The following is an 18740-nucleotide window of genomic DNA, read 5'->3' as shown; positions in this document are numbered from 1 at the left end:
CCTACAGATGACTTGAATCACTAACGCAACATCTCTTTAACGCAATGGTGATGGCTCTGATCTGGCTCTGGCTCTGGCTCTGGCTCTGCGCAGATTTGATTCAGAGAGCGATTACAATATGTACCTCTAATTATAAAAAAAAAATCAAATATGCAACAAGGTATATCCGCCAGTTCATGATTATATGCGGTGGATAGGGCTTTTTCTCTGACCATTCACGTCCTTCACGCACTATTCACAGATTGGTTGGAATCCAAATGGCATGTGAAGATCAATTTACTTTGTCCACTGATATGAATCTTTTGATCCTTCTTCAAGTTAGAAGAAGATAACCAAACCGCCGTGCCTTTTTTAACTGAGACTAGGAGGGTTGTTGTCATCAGGCCGCCGTGCGCGTGAAGGATATTCGCTGCGCATGGCAAACTCGCAAGGTCAGATCAACGCCGCTAGAACTTGAAAAAAACTGCGCACTGCGCGTGTTTTAGGAATGAGCTTGTATCAGTATAAATTATTACACTTAGTACGTACCGGACGCTCTTCTATTTCATCAACAAACCCAGAACACAGAACTTCCCATGTCCTCCACACTCTCTTCCGCTTCTACTCTTGATCCTCTTTCAGTCTATTACGGAAACAACATTCCAGCCCAAATGTCCGCAGTCCGCAACGGTTATTTGCGAGACCTGCACGAAACAGTTGCGGATCTCATGAATAAAATCAATCTTCAATCTCCGGAGGGGGTTCAAAGGCTCAGAGACGCGGAGGAGACTATCTTCCAGACCTCTAGAACCGAAACAGGCGAATATGTGTGCAGGTACGAAAATTGCGCGCATTGTACAGTAATGAACGAGAACCAATTCTTGTATGGATATATGTACTATAAAGACAACATTCTATGAGAACGTAGAAGCTAACATTATAATGCCTCTTTGCCAGGGATCATCAAGCAACTCATCAGCACATACGCTACCGCTGCCTCAACTGCAACCAAGAATTCAGATTTATGCGGGAGTATGAACAGCATCATTCGGTCAACCACGAGGGAGACATGAACTTGGAGCTTGTGAATACTCAAGAGTAGTACAGATATATACTTGCTCCTAGTTTGATGTTCCTGCGCATTTTTTTTTTATGATCGAGGAGGTTTTCTGTTTCGGGGAGGTTTTCTGTTTTGAGTTTGAGCATTGCGGACATAACAGGGGAAGATTCATGCGCAGGTACTAGGTCTATGTGGAACGTTGAATTTATACATGCTTTCCAAACCCTAAGTTTATCCACTACGTACTTGTACACATGTCAAGTAACCTTGTGATACATGAGGTTACTACATGTATTGAACTGCAAAGCTAAGCTCGGCTGAGTACATGTATGCTCTTTTCATACCATCCCTTACGTTATGTAGTAACCACCGCAAAATCTCTACTCCAATGTATAACCGGCACGACCCGTCCCTCTCGCATGCAGGAGGAATTCTAACCAATAACTACATGTATCCCATTTAGCCCATCGCAAAAGAAAAAAAGAAAAAAAAGAGAGAGAGAAGCTGTCAGTAACTATGATAACTGTGTTGTACAATTGTATTTTAGTGATGCTAATTAGTGGCCGATAGCTAGACACATCTCATCAAAACGCAATGAGATTAGAACAATCTAAGGGCCAGATTTCGACTCCCTCTATGCACGACTGTACGCTACTGTAACATGATATGAAGGAACCTGAAAAAAGAATTCTTGACTGATGTTCGAAACTATAGCACCTATGCTTAGTCACTCCCTAATATGAGGCGCAACTCTACGAGAATTTTATATATTCTAAAGTATTAACTACAAAAGCAAGACTCCGACCGTGTGCCACCAAGATAGACGAAGTTACTTAGTAGATAGGATACACTGTTGCCTAACGACTTACATACACGGACGATATGGATGCGCAGTAACCTATCAACATGAGCGGGGAATTACTATAAAACTTCAATTTATGAACGATCGATCATGTGGCAAGAGATTAGTATTCATTCCCTTTGAATGGTCCTGAGGATGGATTCGGGAGATCCTGAGTGTTGACAGCATCTCATAACCTCACTATCTTGCATATATGGGGAAATAGAGTTCCGCGAAACAGCCATGACGATAATCGCTCCCGCTACCAGCTACTAACCTAGAACTAGGTAACCAACGCAATATTACCGTCATTATAACTGTAGATAATACTCAGTAATCGATAAAAACGGCACATGATTAACTGCGATTGGCCTCAAAAGACCGCATCCAATATCGCATATGAATATTGGTGGACCGAAGCAATAGACCTAGTGCAGGGACCTTCGGCCAATAGGTTTGAATCATTTGAGCGGTTAACTGCAGTATGAGTAGCTTCTTAAGTAATATACATGTATGCGTGGCGAAACTTCAGACACGTGAGGCGTACGGCTTTCCGGCGACAATTGAAATGACTATTGAAACACTAGTAGTTAACTCGATCCATTGGCAATTTTTACAGAACGAAAGTATTACTATTATAAGTATACGGGTACTTTTCAAATGCAAAGGGTTCTAGAAGGACGTTAACGAAACGTTCTCTAAACCCCTCTCGTGGAAACAAATCTTGCGCATGCGCCATACTTGGAGATAAGCCTGCGCAGCTGCAGGCCTGACCAGCTGGCTCACATGCATGTTCGAAGATATGGTTGATTTCCCTGTTTATATCTCAATTTCTGCCCATATCATCGTGCAGTATATACTCCTGATTCGTGTAACTTACATATAGATTCAGGGCTGCTTGTGTTCTTTCCCTACATGAATTAATCAATTGCCTGATAACCAGATCAATTGGTGCCTCACTACCGGCATATCAGGATGTCATAGAGGACTGAAGAATTCGATGAAGAGATTCGGTATCATTCGCACTCCATTCATTTTCTATCGTGAACACGCTCATCACTGAGTTTAGGCAACGAACGCTGGCTCGTTGCTGGAGGCCGGCGACGTCTTGAGCTAGTTTCGAGGGCCGGAAGGAATATCCGGCCTTAGACCATGGAGCCCACCATGAATGAGAGAAAATAAAGAGAAAGACCATGATTCTGGAACGGGTCATGAGCTAGGGTGCAGGTCCATGAGTCTCGTCACCAATATTTTACTCACACCGAGTGATATCGATGGGAAATTCATCGTCAACAAAGACTATAGTCTATAGATGGCTGGTCTTAAGCTTAGCCAGCAATATGCGGTCTTCTTTGAACATACTGCTAGCTATATTCAATTAACCTCAACCTAATGTCAATACTCTAGATCTCACATTATTATTATATCGACCGACTACAGCCATTTTTATAACCAATCAATTAGTCAAAAACATTCAAAACACTATCGTTTTTATAAAGCATACCTTCCATCTTATATCAGACCTTATACTCGTAATTTCGTAGCGTTTGTGAACACAGCTGGATCTGCATTAGACTGTATATACTAAAATCTGGAGCCTCACGCAGGACCTTGCGGGTATGCAACCCAGTTGTGTTCACAAACGCTATGAAATTACGAGTATATGGCTATCATGAATAGCCAAGACCGTCGCTGCGGCAAGGCAATTATAGAGAGCCTTGTAATAAGTCTCCCGCGAAAAGGTACAAGTAGATACTTATGGGATAGTGTGTACTCAATCCCGTCGAAGCACATAAAAAATGCACCCAACAAAAGTGTTAGCAAATGATGATTCGCTTTATAATTGACAATGAAAAACGTCCTTGAGAAACTTTCCAGCGGCTGGCGGGTTCTTGAGCAGCTCTATCGCCTTGTTTAGGAACCCAAGGTTATATAGATCTAATTTTATAGAAGTGGATATATCCGACTAAGACCCTGACGCCAGTCATCTACATATACATATACAGCTAAATAAGCCATATATACATGTATGTATGCTCCAACGACAACAGAGGCCACGATTGCGTATTGAAATTCATATTACCATGATCAACCAGCTAGACAACGCTTGATACTATCCCCCAATTCCTAGGGCCAGAGGGCCATTAACATTACGACTATCCCGGATTCTATATTATGGCCCAACTCTGAATCTATGGGGCTCAATCTCTAGATCTAAGATCGAATTTGATGTATAGTGCCTATATACTTAATTACACCAGCCACAAGAGCTAAATTGGTAGCATATAGGCTTGTATGCAGTACATAAATTTATAAGCAAATACGTATATAATACATCGATATCTATATCACCAGTGACAGTATGCGCCCCATCTTACGTTTCAGCTGCTGTATTGGTTCGTGTCACTTAATATATACCAGGTTTGCACATATATACTACCTTACCGTACCAATTGCAAACATAAATATATCGCCAGCTTTGGTAATTCGCCTGAGGATTTGAACAGTCACACTCAATTCTCAAAAACATACATCTTAATTGTACCTATATATGAATGAGAATATAATGGTAATGCATACATGTATTACGGAGCTGAATACAGTGAAAAAAGTAATAGCTAGACCTTGAAGATGATCATGATTAACCATATTATCACGTAGCTTTCAATGCACATATATACATGTATTCTGTGTATTTAACATAAAGCTAGTATATATACAATTAATGAAGTAACCAATCAATCAATAAAGCTAGTGTATTTATTACATACATACGACTTAAGGTTTTACTGGTCACTCAATATGCTCAATCATCATAATCACCTTAATTGAACAGCTTTATAACATCTCGATCATAGCTAGACCAATTATCTGTGGCCGTAGTCATGACGAAACATGTTCGGAAGCACTTCAGTCAGTGCTACACAATCACACCCGACCGGTCGACAGTAATTCCTCGCCGGTGCAAAATTTCTCGGATCAACGATAACAAATTTTTGAATTATTGGTAGGTTTTCAACCAGAAACATCCCTTACGCAATTTTTTGTCTTACAGTAGCCTTGCTTTATCTATGTCCCATTTTTTTTCTTGCGCGAGTGGTTATTCCATGGCCATAATTGTAAGAATATGATCAAGATCTCACCAAATACGTAACACTGCTGTTGTGATCAAGTTAATTTCCATCCTCGCATATATATATTTAAGTACGTAGGCATCCCCTTGAAGATGGCTCAAGCCTCGCTACGCATCGTGCCAGCACACAAATGCAATGAGTTACCGAGGTACGTACTGCCTTGATACATCCCTAAAACCGGTGACATTGAATGTTTTCAACGCGGTTATTTCACTAGATGCGTTTACACTCTTCTACCTATGCCCGTAATCTAAGAATACATGTAGGTTTCTGCAGCCTTCACGAAATCACTGGAATCTGTCAAATGTACATGTACATACATGGCCCAGCTACATGTAGGTATACTCGCGGGATTTCTGCTGGATTATGGTAAGGTGTACACGCATGTGTATACGTTAAATATGCGCACCGATATACGCTAATATATGTAATATCATCAAGTAGATTTCCAAAATTAACACAGCTTTCCCGGTCAAAAATACCAGTACATCATGCTATATACTACATGTATGTTATAATGTCGATCGGCACATCGTTTCGAAGCTTACTCGAGTTGAAGGTGTACTACATGTATCTCTCATGATCATGTACCGTAGGTAGGAGCGGAATAATAACGAGTACCCGATCTAGATCTATAGAGGAATTAGCTTTGGGAGGTTGAGTAAACTTCAATTGCTTTTCCTCTCTCTCTCTAGAACTCTACTATACTATCGCACGGCAAAGACGCGGACCCGGCAAGCTAAATACATGTAGCTAGGCCATGCCAACACTAATATATAATAGGATTAGACTAACTATCTATGCTACTAACATACGATGACGACATGTCATCCTATAACTCCTATCCTCCAGAAAACTGCTGCGGGAATCCTTTGAGATGAACTCTCATTTGGTACGTATCCATCTTCCACAAACCCCTCAGATAACAGCTTCAAATCAATCCAGAGAACGAAACAGCATTGAGCATATCCTCCTCTGCTATAGTATACAGCGAGTCCATGCAGCTGCACAGACATGTACAGCTAGCTGCAAAACGTTTAGAATCAGATCTGCAAAGACTGCATCAAGCCTCAGCTAGCTAAAACTAAATATCAAAAGTCCTCGCTGGCCTCCAAGTCTCGGTCAAGGTCCCACATATCGGGAATTCCAACTGGAGCAGATCAGGGCCGGCTCCACACGAACTAAGTGCCCATAAATCCTGGCCGGCCATGTTACCTACTCTCCAGTTTTCTGTGAGTCCGGTTGATCATTTATATTTCATTACAAGCCTCACCTAGGTCTAGATCATCTAAAATTTATGATGCGTCTCATAACACGGCTTCTTACTGGAATGTTTTGGTGGAGAAGAGAGCGCGTGGCGTTTGAATGTTATCAGTTTTCTGCAGGTACGCATTTCTCTGCACAGTCCCTATGGCTATAGAGGTATATCAGCCAAAATGAACACTTACGAGGGGATTGCCATAACTGTAAGGTTGCATGCAATTAATGAATTAAACAAAAAAAAAAAAAGAAAAGAAAACTTATGAGGGCGTATATCATAAGGCTGACCCAACCGTACTAGACTATCTAGATGATGTTTTAGAGGGATCTAAGTTGGAAGGTACGTCTGAATAACCCAGTCCGAGGAACTAGAGGGAAATCATATTTTATTACTTCCAGTCCTTTCATGTATGTGGTGACGGAAATGAGAAGTATAAGCGTTCAGCTTACGTAATTAGCTGTGTAGTAAAGAATGTTACGGGTCATGTTATACAATTATATCACAGATATATGATACCTGATCAAATCTTGTGCCTAATAACTAATATCTCTTACACTGTTAGTATTTAGATTCAATCCTTTAACCTACATGTAGTGGTTTATAGAGCTTACGAAATGTAAGCTGCTAGTGTGAAGTGATCTAACACAGTACTTTCATATCGGATCTTTCAGAGTGCGGTAAGTTGCAAAGAGTTCTCTGTTTTCTCATTTTTATATATACCACGACTCCCACTATATATCTAACCTAGGTAACACAAGTAGGACCCAACATAAAAGGTTTAACATCAATTCCGGAAATTTTTGTTACCAATAAATTAGAAACCGCTTATAATAGTATTCTTCAGGAAACTTTAAAGGGGAACGGTATTCCCACATGGTGAGATGGGGTATACATACATGTATACTTAATCACTCAGGCTATATATATGGGTGCACTTTGGTGCATGTACGTGCCACAATGATAATATACGGGATGGCAAGTCACCATCAATACATCCTTCTCTTCCGCTATTCATTTATTTTTTGAAAATAACCACCAAAACCTTGCGTGGCAACCAACATTCCCCACCAAAAACTCTGTAAAACTCAGGCTTCAAAATGCCAAGCCCCACCCCTGACATGACCAAGGCCCTGGACGCCCTTGGAATTGGCAACCTCGACCAAGAACTTGTAGGCATAGCCAACAATACCGCCCTCTCCGCCCTCACCATCGCCATCCTGGCCAACCCCAACACCTCGGACGAAACCAGACTCGTCATCACCCTCCTGTGCGGCATCGCCAAACAAAACGCAACCATGGCAGGCGATATCGCCTCCCTCCAACAGGACCACGAAGACCTCCAAGAGGAGGTCCGCCGCCACCAGCGCTCCCCCGACCCCCGCATCCTCAACCGCCTCGATAACATCAACTCCCAACTCCGCAGCACCCAGGCCCCCACAGCCCCCCCTGCCCCCCCCCCAGCCCCAAAAGTAACCACCACCCACCCTGCCCCCCCCAACCCCAGACCCTCCTCCTACGCCGACGCCATCAGATCGGCAACAACCCCTCCCGCACAACCAACTAGACCACAAAGACGACGCGGGAAAAGGAACGAAAAGGCTGCAGGATCTCCCCCCAAGGACGCACCCCTTCCGACCTATAAACGCCGGTTTTTCGCCACAAAGACCACACCCACCCTCATCCCCGATTCCGACCGCCTAACAGCTGAACTCCCCATCCTCTTTGGGCAGTTCCTAGCGAGACAAGGCCTCGTCGCCCCTGCCACCGCCCTTTCAGTCACCATCAATGCTAAAGGCACAGTAACCATTCTCGCGGCCCCGACAGTCTCGAACTCCACCTTCGCCCCCTTCTATGACAGCCTCACCGCTATACTCAACCAAAAAATCCCCACCCCCGACAACCCCTACACCTCCTTCCGCCCCGCGCCTGACACCATCGACGTCGCCGTACACGGGGTCCCCCTATACAGCATCCGCGACAAACCCACGCTACAAGCCACCTTTCCCGAAGCCGTCCGTCTAGCCACAGGCATCACCCCCTCATCCTGCAGATTCCTCGTCGCCGATGATACAACCCGCAACGCCAAAACCTCCTCCACCATCGTTATCAGTGTCTCCCGCTCCGAAGCCGGCGTCATCGGTACAACCATACGCCTCTTCTCCCGTCCCCGCCGGTGCGCCATCATGTGGTCAGCCTCAGCAGGAACCCAATGCTCCCACTGCTACAAGTTCGGCCACGTCATCAAAGGATGCAAACAAGAACTCCCAACCTGCCCCTACTGCACTCTCTCCCACACCAAAGCAGAACACCGCTGCCCCGTCCCAAGCTGCCAGGGATATAACATATCAACAATGGACTGCTGCGATGTCTCACAGTCCAAATACTCTAACTGCGGAGGCCCTCACCCAGCCTTCGTATCCTCCTGCCCGCACAAACTCGCCCTCCAGAGACAAGACTCGGCCAATAACGGTATGAGAGACGGAGGCCGGATCTTCGCCCCAATTGGCTCCCCATCCACTCACCCCGACGAAGAAGTCACCGAGATTCCCCAGTCCTCGGTGACGGAGATGGACCTCAACAACGCCTAAATGTTAGGAGACCTCAACAGTCCCCCGACACCATTTCTACGCATCATACAACATAATTGCGCTGGGAGCAATAATGTCTTCATATCCCTCTTCTCCTCCCTCGCAGTCTCGAAAGCCCACGTTATCGCGATTCAAGAACCCCCCTTATTCAAAGGAAAACCCCTCAACGCCCCCTCATTCACACTGTACTCCCCCTCCCCATCCAACGCAGAAGACAAGATATCCACCTGCACCTACGTCTCCAATCACCTCCTCGAACGCAACTCAGCAACAGCTACCCCCTCCCACAGAGGAGACCTCATCTCAGTCAACCTTTTCCTACCAACCTCCCCAAACTCCCACTCCACCTTCACGATAACCAATATCTATAACAGACAGTTATCCAACTCCTCGAGATCGATCAGCCCGATTGAAATCTTCACCCATACCCCCAACCCCCTCATCGTAGTGGGGGATTTCAACATCCACTCCCCTGCAGCGGACCCCATGAGGAACTTCTCCGACGGGGAACTTCGCCTCTCAGGGCCATACATCCATTCCGCCACAACCAACAACTTCTCACTCCTAAACTACCCAGGCACCTACACCCGTCTCTCCCCGGACCCCCGGAAAAAGACACGGAGTAATCGATCTCGCCTTTGCGAACGCAAGAGCCACCTCCCTATTCAACAAATGGCAACCCCTCCCCGAAGCCACTGGCTCCGACCACAGAGCCATCGCCATTGCCTTCGCCCTCCCCAACACTGACTTCACACCCATTATCGGCCCCAACTGGAAACTCACAAACTGGCCAAGCCTCCAACCCGCCCTCCAGAACTTCACAGTCCCCAGCCCCAACCCTTCGACAAGCCTCGACGATTGGTTCGAACAATCGCTGCAAAAACTCACAGATACCCTAAAGAGCCACACCCCCTCCAAAACAATCACCAAATGGTCGAAACCATGGTGGAACCCCAACATATCCCAACTCCGCACAATCTACCACTCCGTCCACCGCGACTTCAGAAGAGGCCTCAGCCCCCCCTTCGAAGTCAAAGCGGCGAAGAATGCCTACTTCAATGCAATCAAAAACGCAAAACGCACCCACTGGAACTCCTTCGTGTCCAATGCGGCCACCAGCGATGTCTGGAAACTTAAAAGAATGGCAACAAGAACAGAAGACAGAGTCCCATCCCTCCCCAACTCCCCCACCTGTAACGGAGCCATTTCAACTGTCTGGTGTATGAGTACACACAGGGCCCGGTTACATGCTGAGAGTTATTGTTAGAAGCCAGTTGCACAGTGACATGCAAGTACCGGCAGTGTGGTTAGCTACCAACTGTCAGAGTAACTACATTCTGAGCGCTAGGAAGAGGATCTACTCATGGGAGCAATGACTGACGAGTCTGTGCCTCGCCAATGATTAGAAGGCTAGCCAGAGTGAAGCTCTGAGTGCTCAGCGATCCTCCACATCCTCTGAGCATTGGAAGTCCGCCAGCAGTGGAAGAGACTATGCCTGGGAAGTCTACAATAAGCGGAAGCTCTACAGCAATGATTAAGCTTACACCTGAGTGGCAGCTCATTCATGCAGGCCCCTAGTTGTGTGGCAACAAAGGCTGCAGGTGTTACAAAGGCTTTGACTAAGGGTGGTTGCCTTCGGAATCGGAAGCACTCGCTGACGCTTAGAGAGAAGCGGGGTAGCGATGGTATTGCTTCCCTTCCACTAGGAGGCAGCACCGGAACTTAGTAAGGAAGTAGGAGCAGAGAATAGAATCCTTTGGAGTATAAGTACTCAGGATCATTCCCGCCCAACTGACCTGATCCTCATCTTCGAGTAGACCATTATCGGTAGCAGAGCCCTTAAAGATTATTGAGTTCTAGCGATAGTATCTTTGAATAAATCTGCACCTGATTTCTATCTTGCACGGCCGCATCTATTCTATTGGATTCTAGCGATACATAGATAGGCTGCCCCCGTTACAGATAATCTTTAGTGCTCAAATCACCTTCAGATTATTCTTTCCTCTCACAACATGTCCGCCCTCCCGGCTCCCCAAGCGCCTCTTCAGATTGAATGGCAACCGGCAGCTTTAGAATTCCAAGAGGGACAGACACAGTTGATCCACAAGCCCAGGACGGCGCTCCAGTCCTACATCCCCGGATGTGAGCCCACCTGGCAAGATACCGACGAAGTCACCCTACAGGACTTCTTTGCGGAATTGCAGCGCTACCTGAAGCACAGCCTGCAACAGGAAGTCATCAAGGCCGGCAATGCGCTAGCCTTGGTGCAAGAAAGACAAGAAGCTGAGGCAGTCCTGCTCCGGAATGCCTTCGGCTATATGCAAGAACAAGTCTCCTCAGTCCAGGCACAACTCCAGAGTTATGCTCAGAGAGATGACTTAGGAGCGGATGAGATGGAGGACATTGAATGGACAAACCCGGCGATGCCCCCTAACTTCCTAGAAGACATCCAGAGAGCCATTAATGAAGGAAGGCTCTCCATCGCCAGGATGCCTACACCAGCACCTGTCCCCAATCCCGCACCTCCGCAAAACTCCAGGGCCTCATCCAGAGCAGCCCTGAGAACCTTCCACCAAAGGGTGAACCCCTTTGCAGCGTTTCCAGTCAGGTCTATCAGGCAGAGGACACTTCCCCTGATGATGCCAGCGGCCATTGGAGGCTCACCTTTACCTCCTCAGAGAGCCCCATCAAGCCCGTTGGCAGGCGGCCTAGCAAGGCCCCCCCGACAACCTATAGGAGACGACGATTACTACTCCCAGACACCGGTCAGGAGTGGTCCCTCCGGGCTCCCTCCAGCCTGGGTTCGCCAGGGGTTATCCCCAGAATCCCACAGAGGCTCACCACCCCCGGAGTCACCTAGGAGGAACCTCCAGCCAGAAGGAAACCCTGGTGGAGAAAACCAGAACCCAGAACCAGCGGGTAATGGTGGAGGAGATGGAATTGTCCCCCCAGTTGGCGGCGCTCCCAACCCAGGAGGGGACTCAGACAGTTCAGACTCGGAGCCTGAGGATGGTGACAGGAGAGGATGGCGAAGGTACCTCAGGAAGAAGTTGGAGAGGCAACAGAAAGAACTCCTGGCCTCCATGGCACAGTTCATGAGACCTCCGGCCCCCTCACACCCCTCCGCTGCCTCTAGGGCCCGAGAACCCAAAGCACCCCCTCCGGCCAAGTTCAATGGCAAAGCAGACAACGTGGAGACCTTCATCCGGCAATGTGAGAACGTCTTCTCCATTGAGGGCCAGTCCTTTACCTCTGAAGAGGTCAGGATCCGATATGCTGGCAACCTGATGGAAGGAGATGCTCCGGTCAAGTGGTATGAAGCTTACCACAACTCTATCGACCAAGCTTCTGCCAATCGGGTAGCTGGGATGCCTGTGGTGTTGGATGAGAGATGGAAGCGCTGGGATTCCTTTGTGGATGCTCTCAGAGCAGCCTTTGGTGAAGCCATCTCTAGGGATGATGCGGTAGCCCAATGGAACACCCTTACCCACACAGCTAAGGGAGGAATAGACTCCTTCCTGAATAGCATTATTCAGCTGATGTGGAAGACTGGCTACGAGGGTCAGTTAGTGGATGATAAGATCCTTAGTTCCCTCCTTCCGGACCTAGGCATGAGTTGGGCTCTCTTTACCCCCAAGCCCAAGTCCTTGATGGAGCGGATAGCTGCTCTACGAGAGCTAGGACACACCCATGAGAGGTACCAGACGGTAGCGCTGAGAAAGCACCCGCCAGGACCAAGAGAGATCCCCCTGCTGAGAAGGAACGGCATCCCAAGAGGAAGAGAGAAGCTGCAAGCTCCTCCAAACCTCAGAAGGAAACCAGTTCCAAGGACAAAGCGGTGGAGCTGAAGGGTATCCCGGGGGATATCCTAGAAGAAAGAAGGAAAGCAGAAGTATGCTTGAAGGTATGACCTTCCGGTACTCCCTATTGGTAGAGTACATAGACTGACTTGTGCAATAGTGCGGCAAGTCCAGACACAAATGGACCGACTGTTGGTCCAGGGAACCTACTGTAGTCCGAGTGGCAGCAGTGAGGGTACAAAAGCGGAAACGAGGAAATGGCAAGACCAATCCTCAGAAGAAAGCTAAAGTGGCTGCGGTTGTAGCAGAGGAACCACTTGTTGTACTCCCAGAGGTGACAGAAGATTTCGTCTTTCAGCCTGAGCAAGACTCGGACAATGAAATCATCTGGTAGAAATGTCTGTTTAGAGTCTATGTTTACTAGTTTTCTTTTGGTCTCGATTTCTTTGTTTCTCTTGAATAAATTTTTGTGTTTTTCGCCTATTTGATTGTTTCCAAGCACTCTGAGGATGGGTTTATGACCCGAAACAGCTGGTCTGTAAGTGCTCTGCCAAAGTTACATTTGCTACAAGACACTTCCAGCCCGCTACCAGACTTCCACACAATACACTTGCTATATTATTGCTTGGGAATAGAACCAAAGGATCTTTGGATCTTAGTAGTGCCCGCAGCTATTAGCAATGGAGAAAAGACAAAGAGAATCAAGCCCAGAACCCGCACAGAAGCGAAGAAGAATGGAACAGAAGCTTCCATCCTTACCAGTACATGGCAAGAGGCCAATACTGAAAGCAGAACTGTCATGGACGGTCAAGAACAAAGTTGAAGACGCCCAAGGGACATTCCTCTTTGACACCGGTTGTACAGGAGCAATTCTCAACCAGAGTTTTGTCAGGAAGCATGGAGTTCCCTTAGTGCGGCGAGATCAACCTCTGACAATGTATGATGCTCAAGGAGATGTCATGATGGGTGGAGGAGAGTATTACACTCACCCAGTCCACATGAACATGGGAGATCATAAGGAGACACTCCGATGGGAAGTGGCTACTTTGGAAGAAGGAATATCAGGTTACCTGCCAATTGCATGGGCAAGGAAGCACAACCCGGATATCAATTGGGAACTCAATACCATAAGCTGGCGAAGTGACTACTGCAAGCAGAACTGTCTCCCAGCAGCGATCAAGTTTGAACTCATCTCTTCATACCAACTGATGGAAGAAGAAGATGTAGTGTATCAACTGGCCGCTTCAGTATGGCATGATGAGGATGGAGGAGATATCTCTGAAAGGATACCTCTCCGCTATAGGGAATGGGCCGACGTATTCAGTCAAGAGAAGATACAGGAGCTGCCTCCACACTCCCGAAATGATCTGAAGATCAACCTCTTGCCTGGTACCGCTCCCCCATTTGGCCCACTATACCCATGTTCCGCTCCAGAGCTGAAAGCCCTCCGAGAGTACCTGGACAAAGAGTTGTCTTTAGGAAAGATCTCTAGATCTAGCAGCCCAGCAGCGGCGCCCATATTGTTCATACCTAAGAAGGATGGGACATGGCGAATTTGTGTTGATTACAGAGGGTTGAACAAGGTCACTGTCAAGGACAAGTATCCGCTGCCTATCATGAGTGAGCTCAGGGATAGGTTGTTCAAAGCCAAGATCTTCACAAAGATAGACCTGAAGAATGGCTTCAACTTGATCAGGATAGCAGAAGGTCATGAGTGGAAAACCGCTTTCAGAACCCGCTATGGACTGTATCAGTACAATGTGATGCCATTCGGTCTATGCAACGCCCCTTCCGCCTTCCAGGCAATGATCAATGATGTGCTAAAGGAACTACTGGATGAAGGAGTGGTTGTCTATATCGACGACATCCTCATCTACTCAGAGACTGAGGAAGAGCATGAAAGGCTGGTTGAGAAGGTTCTACAGAAGCTCAGAGAAGCAAAACTGTGTGCCTCCATCAGCAAGACATCCTTCCATGTCCGAGAAGTAGAATATCTTGGCTACCACATCTCGGAAAGGGGAGTATCTATGTCAGAGGACAAGGTAGAGGCGGTTCAGGAATGGCCAGTACCCCGAAATATTAAGGGAGTGCAAGGTTTCCTGGGATTTGCAAACTTCTATCGCCGCTTTATTGAAGGCTTCAGTAAAGTTTGCAAACCATTGACCGACCTCTTGCAAAATGACAAGAAATGGTATTGGACCGCAGCCTGTGAACAAGCATTTGAGGAACTCAAGAGGCTATTCACAAGCGCTCCAATCCTTCTCCATTTTGACCCTAGCAGAAGAACTGTGGTCGAAACTGATGCCAGTGACTTTGCCAAAGGAGCGGTGCTCTCTCAGTATGGGGAAGATGGGAAACTACACCCGGTAGCTTTCTATTCTAAGAAGTTCTCCCCGGCTGAGATCAACTATGACATTCATGATAAGGAAATGGGAGCTATTGTAGCATCTTTCCGGGAATGGGAGCATATGCTCAAGAGTTGCGAGCAGGAGATCACGGTTTTCACAGACCACAAGAATTTAGAGTACTTCAACTCTACCAAGGTTCTCACTAGGCGGCAAGCTAGATGGTCTGAGGACCTAGCAGGCTACAATTTCAAAGTTGTCTACAGACCGGGAGAAAGGAATGGCAAACCTGATGTGCTATCAAGGCGTTGGGATCACCGCCCTGAAGAGGGGAGTGAAACCTTGCGGCCGGAGCCACAGATGTTTTTTAGGCCAGGACAATTGGTTTTGGATCCTGTTAAGCTAGCGGCTGTCAGGGTGAATCAATTGCAGAACACATTCTTAGAGCGCCTATGTATGGCAGCTAAAGAGGATGGAATCTGGCAGGAACTGCACCGCTCCCTGGTTGAAAGGAAACCAAACTTGGACCAGAACTTGTCTGTCAAGGACGGCCTCATCTTCTACAAGAATCGATGGTATATTCCCAAAGACAAGAAGCTCCAGATGGATATCCTGACCGATACCCATGACTCTAAAGTGGCGGGCCATTTCGGTCAGTTCAAGACATTAGAGCGGGTAAAAAACAACTTCTTTTGGCCCAACATGGATAAAGATGTTGAGGAATATGTCCGGAGCTGCGACAGCTGCCAGAGGAATAAGACCTCAAGACATAAGAAGTTCGGTATGCTCCAACCACTGGAGATACCTTATCGGCCATGGACTTCCATCTCTATGGACTTTATTGTGGGATTACCGGAATCCAATGGGTTTACAAAGATCTGGGTAATAGTGGACCGCTTCTCAAAGATGGCACATTACATCCCACTTCCTACACTCAACAAAACGGAAGATTTGGCTAAGTTGTTCTTGAAGGAAGTCTGGAGACTCCATGGGTTACCTGATGACATAGTCTCGGACAGAGATAGCAGGTTCATTTCTCATTTTTGGCAATCTCTCATGAGCCTCCTCAATGTGAAGCTGAAGATGTCCACTTCTTTCCATCCCCAAACGGACGGCCAAACAGAAAGAGTTAACCAGACCCTGGAGCATTACTTGCGGAGTTATTGTTCATATCAACAGGATGACTGGGCAGACCTCTTGCCTTTGGCAGAGTATGCATATAACTCGGCGGTTTCTGAGTCTACCAAAGTATCGGCTTTCTATGCCAACTATGGATATGAACCCAGAACCAACTGGCCGGCCCCAAAGGAAGGTGTTGAATGGAATAATCCAGCAAGCGAGGTCATGGTATCTCAATGGGAATCTATCTGGCAGGCTATGAACGCAAGCTTGGGAAAGGCTAGACTAAGGATGGCCCGGTGGTATGATGCACATGCCCTGGCACCCCCTGAAATCAAGCCTGGAGATGAAGTTATGTTAGACCGGCGCAATGTGCAAACAAAGCGGCCATTGGGAAAATTGGATCAGAAGAAGATGGGACCCTTCAAGGTCTTAGAAGCTATTGGTACCCGTGCCTACAAGCTCTCTCTTCCCCCGCAAATGGGAATCCACCCTGTCTTCCATGTCTCTCTCCTAGAACCCTATAGAGCACCAATAGATCCTGAGAGAAGAGTTCCCCCACCGGAACCTGAGGAGATTACAGGAGAACAAAACTGGATCGTCCGGGAAGTAGCTGATAGCCGAGTCAATAAGAAGAGGAGAAGGGTGGAATACCTGGTGCTGTGGGAAGGATATGAGAATGAGGACGCTACATGGGAACCCTGGGAACATCTCAGGAAGAGTGCTGAAGAAGCCCTCCGGGATTTCCATATGAGGTACCCTAAGAAGCCCAGAGATAAGAGGGCTCTAGCCAGTAGCATTTCCTTTAACATTCTCGTCCCCTTCCACACCAAAGGAGTTTCCTTGTCATATAGTATTGCATAGATAAATAGATACAGATTATAGATCTCGGAGACCAAGATCCTGGAAGAGGGGAGTAGTGTAACGGAGCCATTTCAACTGTCTGGTGTATGAGTACACACAGGGCCCGGTTACATGCTGAGAGTTATTGTTAGAAGCCAGTTGCACAGTGACATGCAAGTACCGGCAGTGTGGTTAGCTACCAACTGTCAGAGTAACTACATTCTGAGCGCTAGGAAGAGGATCTACTCATGGGAGCAATGACTGACGAGTCTGTGCCTCGCCAATGATTAGAAGGCTAGCCAGAGTGAAGCTCTGAGTGCTCAGCGATCCTCCACATCCTCTGAGCATTGGAAGTCCGCCAGCAGTGGAAGAGACTATGCCTGGGAAGTCTACAATAAGCGGAAGCTCTACAGCAATGATTAAGCTTACACCTGAGTGGCAGCTCATTCATGCAGGCCCCTAGTTGTGTGGCAACAAAGGCTGCAGGTGTTACAAAGGCTTTGACTAAGGGTGGTTGCCTTCGGAATCGGAAGCACTCGCTGACGCTTAGAGAGAAGCGGGGTAGCGATGGTATTGCTTCCCTTCCACTAGGAGGCAGCACCGGAACTTAGTAAGGAAGTAGGAGCAGAGAATAGAATCCTTTGGAGTATAAGTACTCAGGATCATTCCCGCCCAACTGACCTGATCCTCATCTTCGAGTAGACCATTATCGGTAGCAGAGCCCTTAAAGATTATTGAGTTCTAGCGATAGTATCTTTGAATAAATCTGCACCTGATTTCTATCTTGCACGGCCGCATCTATTCTATTGGATTCTAGCGATACATAGATAGGCTGCCCCCGTTACACCACCCCCGCACTACTAAACCAGAATCTCGTCAAAGCATTTTTCCCGCCCAGACCAGACACTGGCTCTCCCCCCCCCTTAACTTCGCTCACGTCCCGGACATCACCCCCGAGGAAGTAAGAACCACCCTCCTCCCCACCTCTAACCTCTCTGCCCCGGGCCCAGACACCATCCCCTATTCAGTATGGAAAGGGGTCCATAAAGCCAACCCACACATCATCCCAGCGCTCCTAAACCCACTCCTGAAAAGCGGCTATCACCCCCTCTCCCTCAAAATGGCAAACGGAGTTATTCTGGCAAAACCGAACAAAGCCGACTATACACTTCCCACCTCCTACAGAATAATCGTCCTCCTCCAAACCTTTTCCAAAATACTCGAAAAGATCGTTACCCTTCGCCTCGCATCTATCGCCAAAGCGGTAGGCCTCATACACCCCCACCAATGCGGATCAGTAGCCGGCCTGTCCACGGCAGACGCGGTCACTACCCTCCTCCATGAGACCAAAGCCATGCAACACGCTAAGCTAAAAGTCTCCACCCTATTCCTCGATATCAAAGGTGGCTTCGATAACGTCGTCAAACACACCCTTGCATCCACCCTCGCGGCCAAAGCCACCCCCCCATACATCATCAACTGGGTCCTGTCATTCCTCTCCGACAGGCATATCACCCTCCTCTTCAAAGGCTCCCCGAGAATCCCAACCCCCGTTCAAGTCGGAGTTCCCCAAGGCTCCCCCATATCACCCCTCCTCTTCGTCATATACATGAACATCCTCCACCTACACGATCCCTCCCCAGGACTCACCCTATCCTACGTCGATGACTTCGCAGTGACCGTGGGCTCCCCCAGCTACCAACAAAACATCCACATCCTCGAGGAACACTTCAAGGCGATCACAGCCATCACGGCCGCCCAGAACACCAC

The 18740-nt window shown here is 47.5% G+C and overlaps 2 protein-coding genes across 2 annotated transcripts; both read left to right on the top strand.

Moving 5' to 3' along the window:
* Positions 1 to 575: 575 nt before the first annotated feature.
* Positions 576 to 1782, top strand: LAJ45_08272 (uncharacterized protein; the record flags this gene model as incomplete). Its single annotated transcript, XM_046117823.1, has 5 exons — positions 576 to 862; positions 937 to 1063; positions 1503 to 1545; positions 1614 to 1685; positions 1754 to 1782. The coding sequence occupies 5 exons, from the start codon at positions 576 to 578 to the stop codon at positions 1780 to 1782; spliced, it is 558 nt and encodes a 185-aa protein (XP_045969110.1).
* Positions 1783 to 5891: 4109 nt separating this feature from the next.
* On the top strand, positions 5892 to 7129 carry LAJ45_08271 (uncharacterized protein; the record flags this gene model as incomplete). Its single annotated transcript, XM_046117822.1, has 9 exons — positions 5892 to 5906; positions 5999 to 6008; positions 6241 to 6246; positions 6298 to 6399; positions 6576 to 6614; positions 6870 to 6891; positions 6947 to 6952; positions 7037 to 7051; positions 7120 to 7129. 9 exons carry the CDS (start codon positions 5892 to 5894, stop codon positions 7127 to 7129), a joined length of 225 nt encoding a protein of 74 aa, XP_045969109.1.
* Positions 7130 to 18740: the final 11611 nt, after the last annotated feature.

This window comes from Morchella importuna (assembly GCF_003444635.1).
Source record: "Morchella importuna strain M04M26 chromosome Unknown Morimp01GS028, whole genome shotgun sequence".
Classification (NCBI taxonomy): domain Eukaryota; kingdom Fungi; phylum Ascomycota; class Pezizomycetes; order Pezizales; family Morchellaceae; genus Morchella; species Morchella importuna.
This window is presented reverse-complemented; position numbering and strand designations above follow the sequence as displayed.